Raw genomic sequence first — 26,453 nt, 5'->3', positions numbered from 1 at the left:
TTGACGAACCCCTATACTGCTTGAAAGGAGCACAATATATTTCAACTATGGACATGCAGATAGCAAACTGGCAAGTCGAGGTTGACGATGGAGTCCAGGAAAAGACTGCCATTATAACATCTGTTGGCGTCTACAAATTCTAAGTTATGTCGTTTGGCTTGTGTAATCGTCCAGTCACTTTCGAACGTTCCATGGCAACCTGCTTTGGCACTTCGACACTTTGCTATCTGGATGACATTGTCGATTTTCGAAGACGCCCAAGTGACCTGAGAACAGTGCTGCATTGTGTTCGTACTGCAAGCCTCATCTGAATCTGACAAAGTTCCTCTTCATTGGCCAAGAAAAAATAATCTTGTGGCACCTAGTTAGTAGCGATGGGGTCAGTCCTGATCCAAAGAAAATGAGGCCAGTTACACATTCTCCCACTGCTCGGTGAGAGTGTAATGTGAGATATTTTTCCAGAATGTGCTTATACTATCAGAAATTCATAAAGGTCTTCTGTACTGAGCATTTCCCTTGCAACAGATACTCCAGGGAGACGCAGAATTTTCCTGCAACTAGGTGCAAGAAGGTGCAAGCCTCTTCGTCTCCGAGTAACTACTGCAACCTACAACCTGAATCTGCTTACAGTATTCATCTGTCGGTCTCACTCTACGGTCTACAATTGCTCCAGTACTAAACTGGTGGTTTCTTCACGCCTGAGAATGTGTCCTACCAACCAATCCCTTCTTCTAGTCAGGTTGTTCCACAAATTTCTTCCCAATTCTATTCAGTACCTTCTCATTAGTAATGTGATCTACCCATCTGACCTTCGGCATTGGTTTGTAGCGGCACACGTAAAAAGCTTCTATTATTTTCTTGTCTTAACTGTTTATCGTTCATGTTTCACTTCCATACATGGCTACACTCCATTGAAATACCTTCGGAAAAGACTTCCTAAAACTTAAATCTATATTCGATTTTAACAAACTTCTCTTTTTCAGAAATGCTTTTGTTGCCATTGCCAGTCTACTTTTATATCCTCTCTACATCGACCATCATCAGTTATTTTGCTTCCTAATAACAAAACTCATCTACTGATTGAAGTGTCTCCATTCCTGATCTGATTGCCTTAGCTTCCCCTGATTTAATTCGACTACTTTCCACTATCCTCGTTTTGGTTTTGTTGATGCTCATCTTATATCCTCCTTTCAGGATGCTATCTAATCCGTTCAACTAATTTCCCAAATCCTTTGCTGTCTCTGACTGAATTACAATGACGTCGGCACACCTCAAAGTTTTTATTTTTTCTCCTTGAACTTTATGTTCGAAATTTCTCTTTGGTTTCCTTTAGCGCTTGCCAATGCACAAATATGGATATAGTGTGTATGAAATTGCGGGATTTGTTGGTCTTTCGCGGCGGGCTGTTCAACGTGTGTAGAAGCAGTGACGTAATACTCATGGTCACGAAACACGACCTCAGAATTGCGGTCGCAAAAAGATACAGACCGAGAGTGTCCGGAGACGCGTTTAACGACTTGAGAATCAAAATCGAGTTGCTGCAAGCAATGATTGATGGTCCATCCCATCCTGCTAGTCAGAGAACATTTCGATGGGAACTGCATGTAATCAACATTTGGAGTCTGTCACACAAAGCACGACAACAACAAAGTTCAGCGGACTGAAAGAATGTGTCATTGGTTTTCTGAACACTTCCCTACCTTTTTCCATTTCGATTGGCCCGCCAAAATCACTTGACTGGAATCTCACAGAAAATCTATGGGACATGTTGGAATGACGGGTCAGGCGCTGACATCATCACCCCGAAGTTTGGTGAAATTGTTCGGTCAGATTCTGCAGTGAGTGGCTTAAACTGTGTGCGACGTATCTGCGCAAGCTTGTAGTGTCGCTTCCTAACGGAATCCAGGCGGTTAACAAATCCAGGGGCCGAATTATATAGTATTAAAAGATGATTATGATTTCCCTAGGGGCCACAATTTTTTTCGTCTGGAGAGCTTATAAAGTTGGACAGTATTTTTAAAATTTCTGGAGACTAGAAATCTACTGTGTAGGAATCAGCATGGGTTTCGAAAAAGACGATTGTGTGAAACCCAGTTAGCCCTATTGGTCCACGAGACTCAGAGGGCCATAAACACTGGTTCCCAGATAGATGCAGGATTTCTTGACTTCCGCAAGGCGTTCGATACAGTGCCCCACAGTCGTTTAATGAGCAAAGTAGGAGCATATGGACTATCAGACCGATTGTGTGATTGGATTGAACAGTTCCTAGGTAACAGAACGCAGCATGTCATTCTCAATGGAGAGAAGTCTTCCGAAGTAAGAGTGATTTCAGGTGTGCCGCAGGGGAGTGTCGTAGGACCGTTGCTATTCACGATATACATAAATGACCTTGTGGATGACATCGGAAGTTTACTGATGCTTTTTGCGGATGATGCTGTGCTGGGAATACATAGAAAGAAAGTTCCCTTATCATTTAGCTACAATATAGCAGGTCAGCAACTGGAAGCAGTTAATTCCATAAATTATCTGGGAGTATGCATTAGGAGTGATTTACAATGAAATGATCATATAAAGTTGATCGTCGGTAAAGCAAATGCCAGACAGATTCATTGGAATAATCCTAAGGAAATGCAATCCGAAAACAAAGGAAGTAGGTTACAGTACGCTTGTTCGCCCACTGCTTGAATACTGCTCAGCAGTGTGGGATCAGTACCAGGAAGGGTTGATAGAAGAAAGAGAGAAGATCCAACGGAGAGCAGCGCGCTTCGTTACAGGATCATTTAGTAATCGCGAAAGCGTTACGGAGATGGTAGATAAACTCCAATGGAAGACTCTGCGGGAGAGACGCTCAGTAGTTCGGTACGAGCTTCTGTTGAACTTTCGAGAACATACCTTCACCGAGGAGTCAAGCAGTATATTGCTCCCTCCTATGTATGTCTCGCGAAGACACCATGAGGATAAAGTAAGAGAGATTAGAGCCCACAGAGAGGCATACCGACAATCTTTGTTTCCACCAACAATACGAGACTGGAATAGAGGGGAGAACCGATAGAGCTAAAATTTCAGTTGTAAATGTCGTGTGGGGGGAGACCTCATCGTCTGGTGCTCGACTTTTGAGGTGACGCCCCTTCGGCGACTTGCGCGTCGATGGGGATGAAATGAGGATGACCAAGACGACAGAAACAGCCGGTCCCTGAGCGGAGAAAATTTCCAATCCGATTGGGTTTCATAAAATGAAACGACAGTTTCATTTACAAAAATGGTTCAAATGGCTCTGAGCACTATGGGACTCAACTGCTGAGGTCATAAGTCCCCTAGAACTTAGAACTACTTAAACCTAACTAACCTAAGGACAACACACACATCCATGCCCGAGGCAGGATTCGAACCTGCGACCGTAGCGGTCGCGCGGTTCCAGACTGTAGCGCCAGAACCTCTCGGCCACTAGCGGCCGGCTTTCATTTACAACTGAAATTTTAGAATTCTTTTAAGTGTTTTAAAAATACTGTCAAGCTCTGTGGTTACTGACGACATCAGAATGTGCGCTTTCGGCTATGCAGAGCCGGAACACGCAGACTATGAATGAACATGATTCAAGCCAATAATTCTGCACTCGAAGCATCTCAGTCACTTAAGACACCCAACCACACAATAGCTTCATGCTGTATTTCACCTTATTAAAGCAAAATCTGAGATTGCTCCTTTTCCAATCAAGCTACAGAACGGTTAATGAAAAACTAAATATTAGTCATCAGAAAAGTAGCCATGGCCATGAAGTAAAAATTCCTGATTCTTAGCAAGGAAGGGCTAAGTGTTTTGCTACTTACCAGGTATCACATACTTTCCACGAGCATCAATTGTTCTCGTACCACCAGGAACGGTCAGATTGCTGCCAACTTGCCTGCGGAAAACAAACTGTGAACTTCGATGGAGACTTTTTGACAGTACTAAGATAGTGCACTTCAGATTGACGAAACTCACTTTATTACTCCAGCTTCAATGTAAACATCTCCATCTATCACAGAATCCACATTGACAATCTTCCCATGTTTGATAAGTATCCTGTTCTGGGAATTCTGCAAAGAAAGAGAAAGAGTGCAATTAACTTTATTATCAGTCTAACAAACCACTTCCTGACAACTTGAAAATGGGCTTTCTTGATACGTATCAATTACATGCCGTAATGAGACTTCTGGTTGGATCGTAGAGATTCTGTAGCTAATGCCTCACTATCAAGGTGTCTCAGCAGATGAAAAGGTTAACAGTCACATGGTTCTGTAATACACATACAGTGAAGAGCCAAAGTAACTGGTAAACTTCACTAACATCGTGTAGGGCCCCCGCGAGCACGTAAAAGTGCCGCAACACGACCTGGCATGGACTCGACTAATATCTGAAGTAGTGCTGGAGGGAATTGGCACCATGAATCCTGCAGGGCTGTCCACAAATGCGCAAGACTACGAGGAGGTGGACCTCTTCAGAACAGCACGTTGCAAGGCATCCCAAATTTGGTCAATAATGTTCATGTTTGGGGAATGTGGTGGGCAGCGGAAGTGTTCAAACTCAGAAGAGTGTTCCTGGAGCCAGTTTGTAGCAATTCTGGACTTGTGGGGTGTCGCATTGTTCTGTTACAATTGCACAAGACCGTTCAAATGCACAATGGACATGAATGGATGCAGGTGACAGGATGCTTAAGTACCTGTTGAAACGTCCCCTTAGAAAAATTTATGAATGACTGTGCTGATAAACCTCTTACATTATTTGATTTTCAAGCAGCTGTGCAGTACTGAATGTACTCAGACATTTCGCTCTTTACCTACTCTGATCAACACTAAACTGACACACAATATTTTTAGCGCAACGCAATCTGACTTTCAAAAATCCCTACAAAATAATGGCCCTGACTGACAATAACGTATACCTTTCATGAATCACTTACCTCACAAAACTCTTCGTTACTCGAACTACAGCAATACAGCGAGCGCCAATACTGCCAGCTAAATAAAGGATTCTAACTACTGAAGGCACTAACTACTGATAGGCATAGTCAGCAAATGGAAGATTTTGATAGAGAACAAACAATGTATTTACCTTAATAATGTTCCAAAGTCATCATATATATATATATATATATCAGTTCATGATATCCAACATTACAAATTTACTCTTTCTGATGGACACACGTCCAGATCGTCCGCTCTCAAAATTCTACCATTTCTCTCTCCACATCCACCACTGCTGGCGGCTCACCTCCAACTGCGCAACGCTACGCGCTGTTCACATCCAACTGCCCAACACTACAATAGCAACTATTCCAACAATGCCAACCAGCCACATACTGCACACAGCACAGTCAGTGATTTTCATACAGAGCCCTACGTGGCGTAACCAACACAAAAACCTAAACAGCCTACTTACAGTGTCATCTGTCACAGTCGTATCTAGGTGTATCAGGGGTCCCATATCACTCCAACTGCACATGCCCACACCATTACAGAGCCTTCACCAGCTTGACCAGTCAATTGCAGACATGCAGGATCCATGGATTCATGAGGCTGTCTCCGTAAATATACACGTCCATCCACTCGATACAATTTGAAACGAGACTCGTCCAATCAGGCAACATGTTTCCAGTCATCAACAGTTCAGTGTCGGTGTCGACGGACCCAAGCGAGGCGTAAAGCTTTGTGTCGTGCAATCGTCAAGGGTAGACGGGTAGGCCTTCGCCTCCCAAAGCAGATATCGATGATGTTTCGATGTATGGTTGGCGCGTTGACATCCCAGGACTGAAATCTGCCATAATCTGCGGAAGGGCTGCACTTCTGTCACGCTGATCGATTCTCTTCAGCTGTCTGTCCCGTTACTGCAGGATATTTTTTCGGCCGCAGCAATGTCGGAGATGTCATGTTTTACCTGATTCCTGATATTGACGGACACTCGTGAAACGGTCGTACGGGAAAATCCCCACTTCATCGCTACCTCGGAGATGCTGTGTCCCTTGGCTCGTGGGTCGACTACAACACCACGCACTTAAATCTTGATAACTTGCCATTGTAGCAGCAGTAACCGCACTAACAACTGAGCCAGACTCTTCTTGTCCTGTATGGGCGTTGCCGAACACAGCGCCGCATTCTGCTTGCTTACATATCTTCTGAATTTGAATGCGGATGCTATACCAGTTTCTTTGGCGCTTCAGTGTGCATCATCTTGCTGTTTTGCACTAGCTTCTCACATGAAAGTAACACATATTGCTAAAGCACACGCACAGTATAAATACTTCAAGCACTTTAATGTTACAGCAGAAAGGAAACTAATACAAGGCGTGAAAAAAAAAATGGTATTGCCACAAACAGGGTGCCGGGAAATTGTTGGTGTTCAAAACAGCTTTCAGTCGTCTCCGAAGGGGTGGATACTGTTCCTGTGTGATTTTAAAGGGAAAGGAAAGGGGTGGATACAGTTCCAGTGTGATTTTAAAGGGAAAATTAATAACATTCTTTCTGAAACTTCCTGGCAGATTAAAACTGTGTGCCGGACCGAGACTCGAATTCGGGACCTTTGCCTTTCGCGGGCAAGTGCTCTACCACTGAGCTACCCAAGCACGACTCACGCCCGGTACTCACAGCTTTACTTCTGCCAGTATCTCGTCTCCTACCTTCCAACAGAAGCTCTCCTGCGAACCTTGCAGAACTAGCACTCCTGAAAGAAAGGATATTGCGGAGACATGGCTTAGCCACAGCCTTGGGATGTTTCCAGAATGAGATTTTCACTCTGCAGCGGAGTGTGCGCTGATGTGAAACTTCCTGGCAAATTAAAACTGTGTGCCGGACCGAGACTCGAATTCGGGACCTTTGCCTTCTGCGGGCAAGTGCTCTATCATCTGGGCTACCCAAGCACGACTCACGCCAGCTCCTCACAGCTTTACTTCTGCCATTACCTCGTCTCCTACCTTCCAAACTTTATAGAAGCTCTCCTGCGAACCTTGCAGAATTAGCACTCCTGAAAGAAAGGATATTGCGGCGACATGGCTTAGCCACAGCCTGGGGGATATTTCCAGAATGAGATTTTCACTCTGCAGCGGAGTGTGCGCTGATATGAAACTTTCTGGCAGATTAAAACTGTGTGTCGGACCGAGACTCGAACTCAGGACCTTTGCCTTTCGCGGGCAAGTGCTCTACCAACTGAGCTACTCGTGCACGACTCACGCCCCGTACTCACAGCTTTACCTCTGGCAGTACCTCGTCTCCTACCTTCCAAACTTCACAGAAGCTCTCCTGCGAACCTTCTGTGAAGTTTGGAAGGTAGGAGACAAGGTACTGGCGGAAATGAAGATCTGAGGACGGGGCGTGAGTCGTGCTTGGGTAGCTCAGTCGGTAGAGCACTTGCCCGCGAAAGGCAAAGGTTCCGAGTTCGAGTCTCGGTCCGGCACACAGTTATAATCTCCCAGTAAGTTTCATATGAGCGCACACTCCGCTGTAGAGTGAAAATTTCATTCTATAAACATTCTTTCTGCAATATAGTGGCAAGTTCTGCTAACGATGATCGATGTAGATACCGATCACGTATCTATCTCTCCCAAGTCTCGGTAACACTGAGTGGCCAGGGGAGACGCGCCAATACTTCCTGGTGCCCACAAAGCCAGTCCTGGACTATGTGAGCTGCGTGAACAAGGCATGGCATCACAACTGAAGAAGAAACAATGTGTTGAGGCATAGATGGAATGAACCAAAATGGTCGCATAATTCTCGTCGGTAATGCGACCTAGCAGAATAACCAGGAGATGACTGACCAAACCATCACCTACATCTACATCTACATGTATACTCCGCAAGCCACCCAACGGTGTGTGGTGGAGGGCACTTTACGTGCCACATTCATTACCTCCCTTTCCTGTTCCACTCGCGTATGGTTCGCTCGAAGAACGACTGCCGGAAAGCCTCCGTGCGCGCTCGAATCTCTTTAATTTTACATTCGCCATCTCCTCGGGAGGTATAAATAGGGGGAAGCAATATATTCGATACCTCAGCCAGAAACGCACCCTCTCGAAACCTGGACAGCAAGCTACACCGCGATGCAGAGCGCCTCTCTTGAAGACTCTGCCACTTGAGTTTGCTAAACATCTCCGTAACGCTATCACGCTTACCAAATAACCCTGTGACGAAACGCGCCGCTCTTCTTTGGATCTTCTCTGTCTCCTCCGTCAACCCGACCTGGTACGGATCCCACACTATTGAGCAATACTCAAGTATAGGTCGAACGAGTGTTTTGTAAACCACCTCCTTTGTTGATCGACTACATTTTCTATCCCAATCAATCTCAACCTGGTACCCGCCTTACCAACAATTAATTTTATATGATCATTCCACTTCAAATCGTTCCGCACGCGTACTCCCAGATATTTTACAGAAGTAACTGCTACCAGTGTTTGTTCCGCTATCATATAATCATACAATACAGGATCCTTCTTTCTATGTATTCGCAATACATTACATTTGTCTATGTGAAGGGTCAGTTACCACTCCCTGCACCAAGCGCCTATCCGCTGCAGATCTTCCTGCATTTCGCTGGAATTTTCTAATGCTGCAACTTCTCTGTATACTACAGCATCATACGCGAAAAGCCGCATGGAACTTCCGACACTATCTACTAGCTCATTTATATATATTGTGAAAAGCAATGGTCCCATAACACTCCCCTGTAGCACGCTAGAGGTTACTTTAACGTCTGTAGACGTCTCTCCATTGAGAACAACATGCTGTGTTCTGTTTGCTAAAAACTCTTCAATCCAGCCACACAGCTGGTCTGATATTCCGTAGGCTTTTACTTTGTTTATCAGGTGACAGTGCGGAACTGTATCGAACGCCTTCCGGAAGTCAAGGAAAGTAGCATCTACCTGGGAGTCAGTATCTAATATTTTGTGGGTCTCACGAACAAATAAAGCGAGTTGGGTCTTACACGATCGCTGTTTCCGGAATCCATGTTGATTCCTACAGAAAAGATTCTGTGTTTCCAGAAGCGACACGATACGCGAGCAGAAAACATGTTCTAAAATTTTACAAGAGATCGACGTCAGAGATATAGGCCTATAGTTTTACGCATCTGCTCGACGACCCTTCTTGAAGATTGGGACTACCTGTGTTCTTTTCGAATCATTTGGAACCTTCCGATCCTCTAGAGACTTGGGGTACACGGCTGTTAGAAGGGGGGGGGGGGGGCAAGTTCTTTCGCGTACTCTGTGTAGAATCGAATTGGTATCCCGTCAGCTCCAGTGGACTTTCCTCTGTTGAGTACCCCTTGGGAAGTAAAGTAGGCCAGGAGTTGGAAAAAGTGTGAAAGAGACTCCTTTGATCAAATGATTTCCTTCCATTGCTCCATAGCGCAGGTTTTATGGCTTCGGCACCACGTTACGGAAATTTGTGTCACTGGTGAGTGAGTGGTTTTGGAGTTCCAACTCGCGCTGCAGTTCCCTGCTTGGGGAGCTCCTTCGTGTTCTTTCGGTGTCGACAGGGTTCGTGAATGCGACGTTCAGTTCCGTATTCACTTCTGCAAAATGTTCAAATGTGTGTGAAATATTATGGGACTTCTACATCTACATCTACATCCATACTCCGCAAGACACCTGACGGTGTGTGGCGGAGGGTACCTTGAGTACCTCTATCGGTTCTCCCTTCTATTCCAGTCTCGTATTGTTCGTGGAAAGAAGGAGTGTCGGTATGCCTCTGTGTGGGCTCTAATCTCTCTGATTTTATCCTCATCGTTTCTTCGCGAGATATACGTAGGAGGGAGCAATATACTGCTTGACTCCTCGGTGAAGGTATGATCTCGAAATTTCAACAAAAGCCCGTACCGACCTACTGAGCGTCTCTCGTGCAGAGTCTTGCACTGGAGTTTATCTATCATCTCCGTAACGCTTTCGCGATTACTAAATGATCCTGTAACGAAGCGCGCTGCTCTCCGTTGGATCTTCTCTATCTCTTCTATCAACCCTTCCTGGTACTGATCCCACACTGCTGAGCAGTATTCAAGCAGTGGGCGAACAAGCGTACTGTAACCTACTTCCTTTGTTTTCGGATTGCATTTCCTTAGGATTCATCCATTGTTAGAACCTCTCGATATACCACAGCATCATCCGCAAAAAAACGTCAGTGAACTTCCGATGTCATCCACAAGGTCACTTATGTATATTGTGAACAGCAACGGTCCTACGACACTCCCCTGCGGCACACCTGAAATCACTCTTACTTCGGAAGACTTCTCTCCATTGAGAATGACATGTTGCGTTCTTTTGTCTAGGAACTCTTCAATCCAATCACACAATTGTTCTGATAGTCCATATGCTCTTACTTTGTTCATTAAACGACTATGGGGAATTGTATCGAACGGCATCTACCTGGGAACCCGTGTCTATGGCCCTCTGAGTCTCGTGGACGAATAGCGCGAGCTGGGTTTCACACGATCGTCTTTTTCGAAACCCATGCTGATTCCTACAGAGTACATTTCTAGTCTCCAGAAAAGTCATTATACTCATTATATATCGGGTTATAGTTCTGCACATCTGTTCGACGTCCCTTCTCGAAAACGGGGATGACCTGTGCCCTTTTCCAATCCTTTGGAACGCTACGCTCTTCTAGAGACCTACGGTACTCCGCTGCAAGAAGGGGGCAAGTTCCTTCGCGTACTCTGTGTAAAATCGAACTGGTATCCCATCAGGTCCAGCGGCCTTTCCTCTTTTGAGCGATTTTAATTGTTTCTCTGTCCCTCTGTCGTCTATTTCGATATCTACCATTTTGTCATCTGTGCAACAATCTAGAGAAGGAACTAGAGTGCAATGTTCCTCTGTGAAACAGCTTTGGAAAAACACATTTGGTATTTCGGCGTTTAGTCTGTCATCCTCTGTTTCAGTACCATTTTGGTCACAGAGTGTCTGGACATAAGACCAAAATTTCTTAGGATTTTCTGCCAAGTCAGTACATAGAACTTTACTTTCGAATTCATTGAACCCCTCTCGCACTACATTTCACTTCGCGTAATTTTTGTTTGTCTGCAAGGCTTTGGCTATGTTTATGTTTGCTGTGAAGTTCCCTTTGCTTTCGCAGCAGTTTTCTAACTCGGTTGTTGTACCAAGGTGGCTCTTTTCCATCTCATACGATCTTGCTTGGCACATACTCATCTAACACATATTGTACGATGGTTTTGAACTTTGTCCACTGATCCTCAACACTATCTGTACTTGAGACAAAACTTTTGTATTGAGACGTCAGGTACTCTGAGAACTGCTAAGGTCATCAGTCCCTAAGCTTACACACTACTTAACGCAAATTATCCTAAGGACAAACACACACACCCATGCCCGAAGGAGGACTCTAATCTCCGCCGGGACCAGCCGCACAGTCCATTACTGCAACGCCTTAGACCGCTCGCCACTTTTGCAGCTGCTCTTATTTTTCGGCACAGTCCTCTTCAATGACCGTCTGTCGGGATCACTCAACATATACTTTCGCTCGCGCTGTGACTTAGCTGGTGATATTTTTTCACTTTTTTTTCTATGCGGTACAAATCTTGCATACGGTGCTTCTTGAAACACTAAACGCCGGCCGGTGTGGCCGTGCGGTTCTAAGCGCTTCAGTTTGGAACCGCGTGACTGCTACGGTCGCAGGTTCGAATCCTGCCTCGGGCACGGGTGTGTGTGATGTCCTTAGGTTAGTTAGGTTTAAGTAGTTCTAAGTTCTAGGGGACTGATGACCTCCGTAGTTAAGTCCCATAGTGCTCAGAGCCATTTTTTTGAAACACTAAACATTTAGCCTTCCTTGGCTAGGGAATCACTCACCGTACGGGGACAAACAATTTACCCACTTTGGAATTGGCTCCGTCGTAATGCACACGCGACGACACAGAATACTGTTGTGACTCCGGTTGACTTTTACAACGTATCGAGGATATCACACAGGTGGCGTTCGTGGTCAAATACAACAGCACAACCTGGAGACTTGGCTAGTACTTGCGTTTATTTTCAAGCATACTTTCCTCGCATTGTTACCACATTTTTATCGGAGGCCTGTATACTGACGCTGCATATTATGTATTTTTATGGGTTCAATTGCGTTACAGCACATACGGCACTGAGCCATCCCATTTTTTGAAAATAAACATGAATTATTGTTCTTAGTGAAGTGATAATAGAAACAGGTTTCTTACCTCCATTATGAAGTGCAGGACGTTCAGAACCGATCACAGTAAAAACCGATATGTGCCCAAAGCGACACAGAAGCGTTTTATTTAAATATTCTCACGAGCGTGAATTTCCCTCCGCCTCATGCCTAGGGGCGGAGCTACAACAGCCCAATCGAACGAATAAGAGACATCATTAGCGGAAAGTTCACATCTGCACACGCGGACAAAAAAATACTACTTTCTTATTTCATTATCAGCATTTAAAAGTTGATGAGCAAAAAATGCCTCGTCAGTCTGGGGTTATCTCCGTGCGGTAATGCTATCGCACCCTCTGTAGCGTAAACGAACTACTTCGATAACCTTTCTAGATTAACTGTCAGTGCTTCAACGAGCCATATCTGGCGCTAAAGGACCGAACTGAAACAAGCGCCGAAAAAGTGGCGGTGACAATGACATTGCCGTATTCATCGTATCTTTTCCGAGATGACATTCAGAAATCAATAGATTATTTTCTGTCGGAGGAATGGTACAATGATGAAACTGTTAGAAAATCCTTGGGCCGGATTTATCTGCCTCTATACTGGAAATGTCTGCCTGGGAGCATCGGATTAGCTCTGTTTTAGTTACTAGACGTTGCTTCCCATCATAGCCGCAAGAGAATGACGGGGAAGGGTGGAGGTCCAGCAACAAGTTCGAGCACTGCTGGAATATGGGTGCAGCGCTTCTTTTCGTTACAGAATTCTCTCTAACTTCTAGCAATCATTAACTGCGACCGCATTAACCCGTAGATTTAACAATGCGGATAGTAACGAGAAATACTTGAGTTTTAGCAATCACTATACATGGTGGTCAGAAACAGTCTGGAAAGCTTGTAAGGTTGTAGCAGGGGAGATTATACGGAGACATAAATGTTAAGAAAATAATTCGATACGTTGTTCCGTTTCCGAATTATTTGGCACTGAAGTTAGCCAATCAGGTGTAAATTGAAACACTTGGGCGCACTATAATGCGGTAATGGAGAGACGTCTGCGTGTGCGTGAGTTACCACTTGTTTGAAACGGTCATTACCAGCATAAATGTTCCTTTTTCGGAAGTCAGAAGTCGGGAACCAAAGCGAAAAATATGTTTGGCGACACTACCTGGCAGGCTGCTCCAATTTGTCCGCACAACTAACTGATTCGATAACTTCAGTGATAATTAAAACGGAAATGGCGCAACAAATCGAATTTTTTTTGTTAACAGTTATTTGTCAGCAGAGCCTACAGGTTTTCAGGCTGTCTCTGAACACAGTGTATATATTGCGTTTTCTTATTCAAATAAGTGTTTGTGAATGCCTGAGGGACCAAACTGCTGAGGTCATCTATCCCTAGACTTACACACTACTTAAACTAACTTAAACTAATTTATGCTAAGAACAACACACATGCCCATGCCCGAGGGAGGACTCGAACCTCCGGCGGGAGGGGCCGCGCAATCCGTGACATGGCGCCTCAAACCGCGCTGCTGAGTTTTGTTAGTTGTCGCTCTGTTCGCGGGGAAATTATGCTCGGTGCTGAGCTAGCTAGGGTACGTTCGTGGATGCGTCCCTTTTAGCATTTTGAATCTTCAGAGTGGGAAGACGTTATATTTAATTTATATCAAAAGATAGAAAAATCGTACATCAGTGACGTTATTAGCAAAAGCAGATAATGATATTAAATTTCGTCTATATCTGGAGCATTTGTATACTGATATTCCTTCCAGATTATATAGTCACTTAGTAAATTTCATGTTCGATGTATCATTTTGCACGATAAATCGTAAAGATGTGGAACGATTGGTAGCAAACAATCTCACAATCTTTTCGAAACGTGATGAGAATATGTGTCTGGATAAAATTTTTGATATCGTTCCACGTGTAAATGTTAAGAACCACGGAAATTGATAATAGTTTCATGCGGTCACATGTTATAATATATTTCAAGAAGGCACAGCTTTCACTGTTATGCAGTGATGTCGTGACGGGCTTTGTTCACTTCTGTTCTCGGTGAAGACGTTTAGGTGAAGTGAGAAATTCCATTAGACTTTTAAAGTCGAAATGAATCTTAATATTTTGCAGCGTTTCTCATACCCAGCGAATAAAAACTTTGAGAATGACAGAGGTGATGAAAGTAGCAAAAACAGTGGATATGGAGTCGTGTGTGCTGAAAATGTGTCACTGACGAGCGGGCCTACTTCTGAACAAAACGTACAAAAGTTGGGACACTGGGACAGAAATAAATAAACAATGATTGAATATTTCGCAACAGTGGTCAACAATTTCAGTGTCATGCTTTTGAGACTGACATCACCGCGAAGGAAAATGTATAACCAGAAAGATACCTTTGTGATCAAAAGTATTCGGACACACCCAAAAACATACGTTTTTCATATTAGGTCCATTGTGCTGCCACCTACTGCCAGGTACTCCATATCAGCGACCTCAGTAGTCATTAGACATCGTGAGAGAGCAGAATGGGGCGCTCCACGTAACTCACTGACTTTGAACGTGGTCGGGTGATTGGGTGTCACTTGGGTCATACGTCTGTACAAGAGATTTCCACACTTTTAAACATACCTAGGATCACTGTTTCCCATGTGATAGTGCTGTGGAAACGTGAAGGGACACGTGCAGCTCAGAAGCGTACAAGCCGACCTCGTCTGTTGACTGACAGAGGCCACCGACAGTTGAAGAGGGTCGTAATATGTAATAGGCAGACATCTATCCAGACCATCACACAGGAAATCCAAACTGCATCAGGATCCACTGCAAGTACTATGACAGTTAGGCGGGAGGTGAGAATACTTGGATTTCAGCATCGAGCGGCTGCTCATTGGCCACACATCACGCCGGTAAATGCCAAACGACGCCTCGCCTGGCGTAAGGAGCGTAGACATTGGACGATTGAACAGTGGAAAAACGTTGTGTAGAGTGACGAATCATGGTACACAATGTGGCGATCCGATGGCAGTGTGTGGTTATGACAAATTTGCGGTGAACGTCATCTGCCAGCGTGTGTAGTGTCAACAGTAAAATTCGGAGGCAGTGGTGTTATGATGTGGCTTGCACCCCTTGTTGTTTTGCGTGGCACTATCACAGAACAGGCCTACTTTGATATTTTAAGCACATTCTTGCTTCCCACTGTTGAAGAGCAATTCCGGGATGTCGATTGCATCTTTCAACACGATCGAGCACCTGTTCATAATGCACGGCCTGAGGCGGGTTGGTTACGCTGCAATAATGGACTGGTCTGCACAGAGTCCTGACCTGAATCCTATGGAACACCTTTGCGATGTTTTGGAACGCCGACTTCATGCCAGGCCCCACCGACCGACTCCGATACCTCTCCTCAGTGCAGCACTCCGTGAAGAATGGGCTGCCATTCCCAAGAAAACTTTCAGCACCTGGTTGAACGTATGCCTGCGAGAGTGGATGCTGTCATGAAGGCTAAGGGTGGGCCAACACCATACTGAATTCCACCATTAGCGATGGAGGGCGCCACGAATTTATAAGTCATTTTCAGCCAGGTGTACGGACACATTTGATCACATAATGTACCTATTTGGAACCTGCTTTAATGAATCACGTTCATCTGTAAGGTACCTTATTTAACCTTAATTCTAGATATTAGATGTTGTTGTTTTGGTCTTCAGTCCTGAGACTGGTTTGATGCAGCTCTCCACGCTACTCTAACCTGTGCAAGCTTCTTCATCTCCCAGTACCTACTGCAACCTACATCCTTCTGAATCTGCTTAATGTAGTCATCTCTCGGTCTCACTCTACGATTTTTACCTTCCATTCTGCCCTCCAATACTAAATTGGTGATCCCTTGATGCCTCAGAACATGTCCTACCAACCGGTCCCTTCTTCTAGTCAAGTTGTGCCACAAACTTCTCTTCTCCCCAATCCTATTCAATACCTCCTCATTAGTTATGTGATCTACCCATCTAATCTTCACCATTCGTTTGTAGCACCATATTTCGAAAGCTTCTATTTTCTTCTTGTCCAAACCATTTATCGCCCACGTTTCACTTCCATACATGGCTACACTCCATACAAATACTTTCGGAAACGACTTCCTGACACTGAAATCTATACTCGATGTTAACAAATTTCTCTTCTCCAGAAACGCTTTCCTTGCCATTGCCAGTCTACATTTTATGTCCTCTCTACTTCGACCATCATCAGTTATTTTGCTCCTCAAATAGCAAAACTCATTTACTACATTAAGTGTCTCATTTCCTAATCTAATTCCCTCAGCATCACCCGACTTAATTCGACTACATTCCATTATCCTCGTTTTGCTTTTGTTGATGTTCATCTTATATCCTCCTTTCAAGACACTATCCATTCCGTTCAACTGCTCTTCCAAGTCCTTTGCTGTCTCTGACAGAATTACAATGTCATCGGCGAACCTCAAAGTTTTTATTTCTTTTCCATGGATTTTAATACCTACTCCGAATATATAAATCCAAGCTATTTATTTACTTTGTGGTACGTGTTAAAAGTATAATTTCTTACAGCAATAATTTGCACGCTTTGGACTTCGGCAATAGGTCACTCAGAGTACCACATAACCTTTTTTCCAGAAAATCAGCGCTGATTGTGCCACTTCCTTGGTGCAGCTGCGGTTTTGGTTCTCACGTGCAGTGAAAGATGGATACAGAAGTGTGCCCTAATATCGTCTTCCATCTTTTTCTGCCGCTTTCTCTTTCAGCTCTTACCGAGCTGCGGATAGGACGCGGTCTGACACCCTGTAGCACGTATTCCGTCGCCAGTTCCCAACACACGAACGTGGCAGTAATATGCATACCAGTCTTGATTCCCCAGTTCCTACACGGGGTCAGCAGTTCGTGGTCTAGTCGTCTGCGTCGCCACCTCTGTATCCCGGAGACCTGGGTTCGATTCCCTGCGAGTCGGAGATTTTCTGCTGTCGGTGACTGGTATTTGAGTTGCCCCAATCATTTCGTGTCATCATAATGACAAAAAGACTCGCAAGTCGCCGAAGAGTCTCACACGGGCTCTCCCAACCTAAACTGCCGTACCGTTATTTTTTTCCTCCATAAGGACTCCCACTCCCCTTGATTCACATCGAAACAGTTGTAAGACGTGTGTATTTCTATTGTCTATTGTCAAACCTCAATTTATGAAAGATGTTTATATTTTATTAATAGGATTAAGTAGGAATAAGTAATATTTGTCATGTTGAAAATAATTGTGGTAGCAGGGAATGCCTGCACCAAAGTATTGTTGGCAAGAGAGACCGCAAATTGATATAATTTTAGAAAGGGCGGGAGAGACCGCGTATGGATACATTTTAAGAAAAGAGCGGGATAGACCGCGCATCGATACATTTTGTAATGGTAGCAGGGACTGTCTGCACCAGAAAGCATTGTTGGCAGGAGAGACCGCACTTTAGCGTTCGTAGGAAGTCAGTTGTAAGCGAGATGTGAAGCGAGTTGGTAGCAGGTCTGAAGCGAGAGGTTGAGAGGAGTAGTACAGAGACATCAACTAACTATTATCATAAGAGGAACTAATATTATTGAATTATTTTCTTTGCGAAACTCAAGACTACTGAAGGTATGTTTGCGCAATGCTAGTTGTAAGATTATTGTAAAAAGTAAGTCCCATTTGAACGTTTGTAAAATCTTTTCATTGCCAACAGTAAATATTTGAAGCGTTTTCATAATATAATTAATTTTTGCCAGCAATGTCGCATTACTGATTATAATCCATCCCAAAAACCATCAACATAAAACTTTGAAAAAATTTTTATTGTTGTCAAGAAAAAGTGTAACTATGAATTACGTAACTTCAGTCAAATTAATTAAAGAATAACGTCAGCTTTGGTAATAAATACAGCCACTTACTATGACAGCCCATCAGCAGCTAATGGAGTATAGTAAAACAGAGTAAGTATATTCATGTCGCAGTTCGATGTAGCAGTCAGATGGCGATCCAGTAACAGTACAAAAGGTAAGGTAGAGTTTTGGGTTATTGCAGAAAACGACTGAGGGCCACGACGACGACACATTCTATGTTTCGTCGAAATAATCAGAAAATCACTTTTAATAAGCAGCAATTAAATTTGTATGTGAAGATTGAGAAAGAGAATAAATTTCAAAGGGAAGATTTCATTTGTTATTATTAAGCAAGAGGTAGAACTCCTAAGGGAAGGTTACATAGGTTATTGTAAAAGGGGAGGTTATCATTAACAAAAGAGGTATAGAGGAGACGGGAAGGTTTTACAGTAATTTACAATTTGTCAATGGCAAAAAAAAAAAGAACTTTTGATGCCTTGCAGATTTTGGGTGCAATTTTAAGGGACAGAGCTATTATAGTACATTCGGAAGAATGTAGCTACCGGGTGGTCATAATTAAAGTGCGACTACTCACAAAAGTCCAGCGAGGGCCGTAATTATCATACGGCGATGAAACTTGGGTAGATGTTCTAATGCATTAATGCGAAACCGAGTTACGCCGGAAAAAATTTCTTCCTAATTTTGGCCACCAAGTGCAATTCTAGCGCTGTGAATGCAAGAAAGAGCTATAGAAATGTTTCCATATGTAATGGATTAAGAACGAGATGTGAGAACAGAAGATAAAACAAGTGAGAAAGGAATAATGTTCATTTTAGTGTTATGCAGTTTGTTCAGAATGGTGACTGGCGACATCGACGAGATACGAGATGCGTAGAAGCGAAAGCAGATAGGTGGAAGGAGTATATAGAGGGTCTATACAAGGGCGATGTACTTGAGGACAATAGTATGGAAATGGAACAGGATGTAGATGAAGATGAGATAGGATACTGCGTGAAGAGTTTGACAGAGCACTGAAAGACCTGAGTCGAAACAAGGCCCCGGGAGTAGACAACATTGCATTAGAACTACTGACGGCCTTGGGAGAGGCAGTCCTGACAAAACTCTACCATCTGGTGAGCAAGATGTACGAGACAGGCGAAATACCGCCAGACTTCAAGAAGAATATAATAATTCCAATCCCAAAGAAAGGTGTTGAAAGATGTGAAAAATACCGAACAATCAGTTTAATAAGTCACGGCTGCAAAATACTAACGCGAATTCTTTACAGACGAATGGAAAAACTGGTAGACGCCGACCTCGGGGAAGATCAGTTTGGATTCCGTAGAAATGTAGGAACACGTGAGGTAATACTGACCCTACGACTTATCTTAGAAGCTAGACTAAGAAAAGACAAACCTACGTTTCTAGCATTTGTAGACTTGGAGAAAGCTTGACAATGTTGACTGGAATACTCTCTTTCAAATTCTGAAGGTGGCAGGGGTAAAATACAGGGAGCGAAAGGCTATTTACAATTTGTACAGAAACCAGATGGCATAAGAGTCGAGGGACATGAAAGGGAAGCAGTGGTTGGGAAGGGAGTGAGACAGGATTGTAGCCTCTCCCCGCTGTTGTTCAATCTGTATATTGAGCAAGCTGTAAAGGAAACAAAAGAAAAATTCGGAGTTGGTATTAAAATCCATGGAGAAGAAATAAAAGCTTTGAGGTTCGCCGATGACATTGTAATTCTGTCATAGACAGCAAAGGAATTGGAAGAGCAGTTTAACGGAATGGACAGTGTCTTGAAAGGAGGGTATAAGATGAACATCAACAAAAGCAAACGAGGATAATGGGATTTATTCGAATTAAGTCGGGTGATGCTGAGGGAATTAGATTAGGAAATGAGACACTTAAAGCAGTAAAGGAGTTTTGCTATTTGGGGAGCAAAATAACTGATGATGGTCGAAGTAGAGAGGATATAAAATGTAGACTGGCAATGGCAAGGAAAGAGTTTCTGAAGAAGAGAAATTTGTTAACATCGAGTATAGATTTAAGTGTCAGGAAGTCATTTCTGAAAGTATTTGTATGTAGTGTAGCCATGTATGGAAGTGAAACATGGACGATAAATAGTTTGGACAAGAAGAGAATAGAGGCTTTCGAAATGTGGTGCTACAGAAGAATGCTGAAGATTAGATGGGTAGATAAACATAACTAATGAGGAGGTATTGAATAGGATTGGGGAGAAGAGGAGTTTGTGGCACAACTTGGCTAGAAGAAGGGATCGATTGGTAGGACATGTTTTGAGACGTCGAGGGACCACCAATTTAGCGTGAAGGGTAAAAATCGTAGAGGGAGACCAAGAGATGAATACACTAAGCAGATTCAGAAGGATGTAGATTGCAGTACGTACTGGGAAATAAAGAAGCTTGCACAGGATATAGTAGCATGGAAAGCTGCATCAAACCAGTGTCAGGATTGAAGACCACAAGAACAACAACGAGATGCTTTACTGCGCCAGATTTGGCCCTGGCTTCCACAACTGAAACAAATTTTTTTTCAGCGTAACTTATTAGCGTATCTAGCACGTTTGGCCGATGTACGATAGTTACAACCCACACTGCACCTGCAGTATAAGGTATTACAACCACCCGGTATAGTGTAGGTGTGTGCACCTATACCAACCCCCAAACACATTATACGAAAAAAGAAAGTATAGTTCTCAGCACTAGAAGAGAGGCACTCACTCCGTCTTCAGGCCACAAGTGGCCCATCGGGACCATCCGACCGCCGTTTCATCCTCAGTTGAGGATGCGGATAGGAGGGGCGTGTGGTCAGCACACCGACTAGAAGAGAGGGAAGGGAGAGAAATCTTCCAGTCGGAAAGGGACGTCAGACTGCGACTTTCTCAAAGTCTATGGCAGCAAAAGAGTGCCACGTGCTGTCTCGAAGTTACGAATTCTGCATTCCAGTCGGCATGGCGCACAATACTGTGACGAACTGGAGAGACGTATATTACCTTGATGCAGTTCTAGGTCGCTAAAAGCTAATTCTACTGCCGAATATAAGGATGGTTTTGGGGAGTTTTCCCAGATTCATCTCCTCACAGATTGGCCCTGGGCTACACTTTATCTTACCGACGCAAAAAAATGTAGCTTTCAAAACACATTTTGTACTAGTTCAGCCATGCTCGTTGCCACTAAAGAACCAGACATCATGACAGTAATACAATAAATCCATTAACGTGAACAGCACCGGTGTTTTATGAGCAAACGAAGTCTTGTAGATGGAATCGGCGTTGAATAAGCTTATATCAATATTTGGTGCCTGTTTCGGCACTTGGAGAAGTCTTCATGCGATAGTTTTGTTGATATCCAGCGGGATCGTCTGTAATAATCTGACTTCATTGTCTAGTTGAAATTTTAAATTTGAATCGCAACGTTAAAGGAAGTAAGTGCAAATTATTTTCATGAATATTTTGTTTCTTTCATAATTCGTTAGATAACCTAGATTTAATTACACGACAATGTAACTTCACCTTGTTGAATCAAATAGGTTGCATCCACATTCGCATTAATCATATACACTCTAAGACGATAAGAGATGAGTCACCAGGAAGAAATTACCTGAATGGAACGGAAGTCGGTAGATGTGATGTTCATTTACAGACAAACAATTCAGAAAAAATTGGATGATTTATTCAAGAAAAAGAACTTCACAAACTGAGCAAGTTAGTAACAAAAAGTTATACAAATAAATAATAATAATGATTATAAAACATCCAACATTCCACATAACTCCTTCACACTATTTTTTTCCTTATTTTTTTCCTTTTCTAGCATACCCCAAAACTATGCATTGTACAATACTAACAGCTGTTCCTCTTTATGAGCTCAACATCTCACTCATAATAGAGGCATGCTGTTTCAGATTTTCAGGATAGCAAATGGGAAGGTGTGGTACGGAAAAAGGCCCAGAGATCACCAGTTTGTGTGTTTTTGGATGTGTAGTGAATGAAGTGTTGTGAAACAATGTGTGTATAGTGTGTGCAGTGACTGGCAGTGAGATATGAGTGAACAGTGTGGCATTACATCACTTAATAAATTATTTGTAAAAAAGGTGTTGTATACCAGGAGTATTTTACATACCCATTCAGTAGAGGGGTACCAAATTAGTCTAGTACGATATTCGTTTTAAACTACTTGCCATTAAAATTGCTACACCACAGAGATGACGTGCTACAGACGCGAAATTTAACCTACAGGAAGAAGATGCTGTGATATGCAAATGATTAGCTTTCCAGAGCATTCACACAAGGCTGGCGCCGGTGGCGACACCTACAACGTTTCCAACCGATTTCTCATACACAAACAGCAGTTGACCGGCGTTTCCTGGTGAAACTTTGTTGTGATGCCCCGTGCAAGGAGGAGAAATGCATACCATCACGTATCCGACTTTGATGAAGGTCGGATTGTAGTCTATCGCGATTGCGGTTTATCGTATCGCGACATTGCTGCTCGCGTTGGTCGAGATCCAATGACTGTTAGCAGAATACGGAATCGGTGGGTTCAGGAGGGTAATACGGAACGCCGTGCTGGATCCCAACGGCCTCGTATCACTAGCAGTCGAGATGACAGGGACCTTATCCGCATAGCTGTAACGGATCGTGCAGCAACGTCTCGATCCCTTAGTTAACAGATGGGGACGTTTGCAAGACAACAACCATCTGCACGAACAGTTCGACGACGTTTGCAGCAGCATGGACTATCAGCTCGGAGACCATGGCTGCGGTTACCCTTGACGCTGCATCACAGACAGGAGCGCCTGCGATGGTGTACTCAACGACGAACCTGGGTGCACGAATGGCAAAACGTCATTTTTTCGGATGAATCCAGGTTCTGTTTACAGTATCATGATGGTCGCATCCGTGTTTGGCGACATCGCGGTGAACGCACACTTGAAGCGTGTATTCGTAATCGCCTTACTGGCGTATCACCCGGCGCGATGGTTTGGGGTGCCATTGGTTACACGTCTCGGTCACCTCTTGTCCGCATTGACGGCACTTTGAACAGTGGACGTTACATTTCAGATGTGTCACGACCCGTGGCTCTACGCTTCATTCGATTCCTGCGAAACCCTACACCTCAGCAGGATAATGCACGACCGCATGTTGCAGGTCCTGTACGGGCCTTTCTGGATACAGAAAATGTTCGACTGCTGCTCTGGCCAGCACATTCTCCAGATCTCTCACCAATTGAAAACGTCTGGTCAATGGTGGCCGAGCAACTGGCTCGTCACAATACGCCAGTCACTACTCTTGATGAACTGTGGTATCGTGTTGAAGCTGTACGCGCCATCCAAGCTCTGTTTGACTCAACGTCCAGTCGTATCGAGGCCGTTATTACGGTCAGAGGTGGTTGTTCTGGGTACTGATTTCTCAGGATCTATGCACCCGAATTGCGTGAAAACGTAATCACATGTCAGTTCTAGTATATTTGTCCAATGAATACCCGTTTATCATTTCTTCTTGGTGTAGCAATTTTAATGGTCAGTAGTGTAGAGATCTGTAGATGTAAGTTATAGGAATTAGCTTATTTTAAATTGTTCTAAACTTGTAAATACTTTGGCGTGTGCTATATCGTTGTAAAAAGATATCTACGGATGAATAAAGCTACTACTACTATGACATGATTGCCCACTCTAGCCGTTATGCAAGCAGTTACCCGAATTTGGAATAGATTTGATGCCCTCCTGACGGATATCGTGGTAACTTCTGTCCAATCTGCGCGATAGACTGTCAAAATCCCCAACTGGTTGGCGGGCCACACTGCTCCAAGCTTTGCACGAAGATAAGGTAAGCACGAAGGTAAGCACGAAGATAAGCAGAAAAAAATTCTCACCGTGTGCGGGCGACCATTATCTTGCTGAAGCAAGACGTGTATGGAGACATAACATCAAAAGGTTTGAATCTTGTCAATTTTCGAAAAAATTCCTGTGGTCGACCATGTTTTCCGTGGAAGTATAGTTCTGCAGTTCCGCTGGAGAATCCATTTTTTAGTGGCCAATAACACGCTGTCACTTTGACCTGTTGAATAATTCTTCTGCACAGCCCTGCTCCCGTGTAACAGCGGTGATGTAAAATGTGAGAATGTGTCGTCTCTGACCTAGCAACTCGAATTAAAATGGGAAACTGTCACCTAGTTGAAAATGGCGGGACACTTACGCCATGCCGGGACTCGAACCGGGGTCAAGGACTAACGTGAGCAGTCGCTTAAATATTTAGGCCCTCCGACGTCACCTCTAGTCTTGAATCGATCTTTCATTGTCACTCATGTTTCCTACTATTACTGCTAAACACTGCAGCCGAAGATTCTCCCATGGGGTACGTATGAGTAACACAGTTAAATCGGTTTCCTCACCGGTGCTACTCCCACATACCCCGTTGGAGGAACTGCGGCAGTAGTTTTCGAGATTTACACGAGAAAATATAAGTGACAGTGGAAGTCTGTGTAACGTAATTTCACTGAATTTCCTTCAGTTGTCAGGGCGCTGTCAGCAGAGGCCACAGTTTTCCGATCATCGCCATGATCCATAATAATCTTATAAATGGGATCCATACTAATGTTATAAATGCAAAAGTAACTCTGTTACGCTTTCACGACTAAACCGCTGATGTGAATTTGATAAAATTTGGCATGCATATAGCTTGAGCGCCGCGGAAGAACATACGTGACTTTAGAAAGTGTGTGGTATAACATATTTATTGATTTGAACAATATAACGCGAAATATGGAGTAATAATTACTCTTTGAAAAAGGTATTTACTGTTTGACTTTTGAACTCTATTATATTTGTCAAAATGCTTTTATTGTCTGATATTCTCTACATAATACGATTCAACCTAATGAATCCAATGTTAATACAATCATTTGATACTAACTGGGGTGTCACCGCCAGACACCACACTTGCTAGGTGGTAGCCTTTAAATCGGCCGCGGTCCGTTAGTATACGTCGGACCCGCGTATCGCCACTATCAGTAATTGTAGACCGAGCGCCGTCAGACGGCAGGTCTAGTCTAGAGAGACTCCCTAGCACTCGCCCCAGTTGTACAGCTGACTTTGCTAGCGATGGTTCACTGTCTACATACGCTCTCATTTGCAAAGACGACAGTTTAGCATAGCCTTCAGTTACGTCATTTGCTACGAGCAAGCAAGGCGCCATATTCATTTACTATGAATGTATTCTGAACAGATAATATTGTGAAATGTACCGTCAAGAGCGACGTTCATCATTAATGGATTAAAGCTAAGTATCAAACTAATTACGTCCGCTTTCTGAATTCTAATTCCTTGTCATGTTCCAGACCTAACGTCAGTATAGTCCTTCCCTTCTCACGCCAGCCTGCGTGAGCTTATACGGGTGCATTTCGGCCTCCGCTAGTAACGCGGTGTTGGCTGTTCTGCCAACACAACACTAACATCAGTCACAAACCCGTCACATTTTAGCCACTGAGCGTCGTGTGTCTCTTACAAATTCTTAGCTTGTGGTCATGCGATCAGCGTTGCGGTTCTCCGATCCTCGGTTCAGTTCCTACCCGGGCCATTTCCTCTTTCTTTTGCTCGCGTCTGGGTGGGTGCATTGTCCTCATCATCCTTTTATCATCACTGTCGTGCAACTCGCCGATTCGACGTCAAAAATAAAAAGACTTGCCCCAAGCTTCCGAGCATCCTCACCGGGGTCTCCCCGCCAATAAAGCTATGCGCACACTTCATTTCACTTTACTGGTACGCGAGTGCTGGTTGGCAACTACAATACACTGCTTGTACAATCTTGAATGTGTTTAATTCATACCAATCCATACTTGAATGCCGGCCAGGGTGGCCGAGCGGTTCTAGGCGCTAAAGTTTGGAACCGCGCGACCGCTACGGTCGCAGGTTCGAATCCTGCCTCGGGCATGGATGTGTGTGATGTCCTTAGGTTAGTTAGGTTTCTCTCTCTCTCTCTCTCTCTATTCGTTTAGTCGGTTCCGACTCTTCGTGACCCCATGAACCAAATCACGCCACTTTTTCCTGTCTTGCACTTTCTCCCGCAGACCTTCCAGGTTGGAACACATTGCTTCTGTGATGCCATCGATCCATCTCATCCTCTGACGTCCTCTTCTTCTAGTTCCTTCAATCTTCCCCAGCATTAATGTTTTTTCCAGCGAGGCATGCCTTCGCATTGTGTGTCCAAAGTAGGTCAGCTTTTGTTTTAACATTAGACATTCCAGGGAGAAATCTGGTTTTATTGGCTCCAATATTGATCTGTTGGTTCTCTTTGCAGTCCATGGAACTCTAAGAAGTTTCCTGCAACACCACAACTCGAAGAAGTCAATTCTACGCCGTTCAGCCTTTCTAACGGTCCAGGTCTCATATCCATACATCACAACTGGAAAGACCATAGCCCTCACAATACGGATCTTTGTTGCTAG

General features: G+C 43.9%; 1 protein-coding gene across 2 annotated transcripts in view; it reads right to left on the bottom strand.

The window, feature by feature from the left end:
* LOC126210391 (dihydropyrimidinase-like) overlaps nt 1-12,310 on the bottom strand; it is an 89,469-nt gene extending 77,159 nt beyond the window's left edge. Inside the window, exons 1-3 of one of the 2 annotated variants that reach the window (XM_049939620.1) lie at nt 12,193-12,310; nt 3,982-4,076; nt 3,828-3,901 (exon numbers count right to left, since the gene is read on the bottom strand). In XM_049939620.1, the coding sequence (XP_049795577.1) occupies nt 3,828-3,901; nt 3,982-4,076; nt 12,193-12,198 (175 nt within the window). In that variant the 5' untranslated portion in view covers nt 12,199-12,310. The remainder of the gene's footprint in view (nt 1-3,827; nt 3,902-3,981; nt 4,077-12,192) is intronic. The other variant, XM_049939621.1, reaches the window with a different exon arrangement.
* Nucleotides 12,311-26,453: the final 14,143 nt, after the last annotated feature.

Source organism: Schistocerca nitens, chromosome 10 (assembly GCF_023898315.1).
Source record: "Schistocerca nitens isolate TAMUIC-IGC-003100 chromosome 10, iqSchNite1.1, whole genome shotgun sequence".
Lineage (NCBI taxonomy): Eukaryota > Metazoa > Arthropoda > Insecta > Orthoptera > Acrididae > Schistocerca > Schistocerca nitens.
Note: the sequence above shows the minus strand (reverse complement) of the source record. Positions and strands in the feature narration are given on the sequence as shown.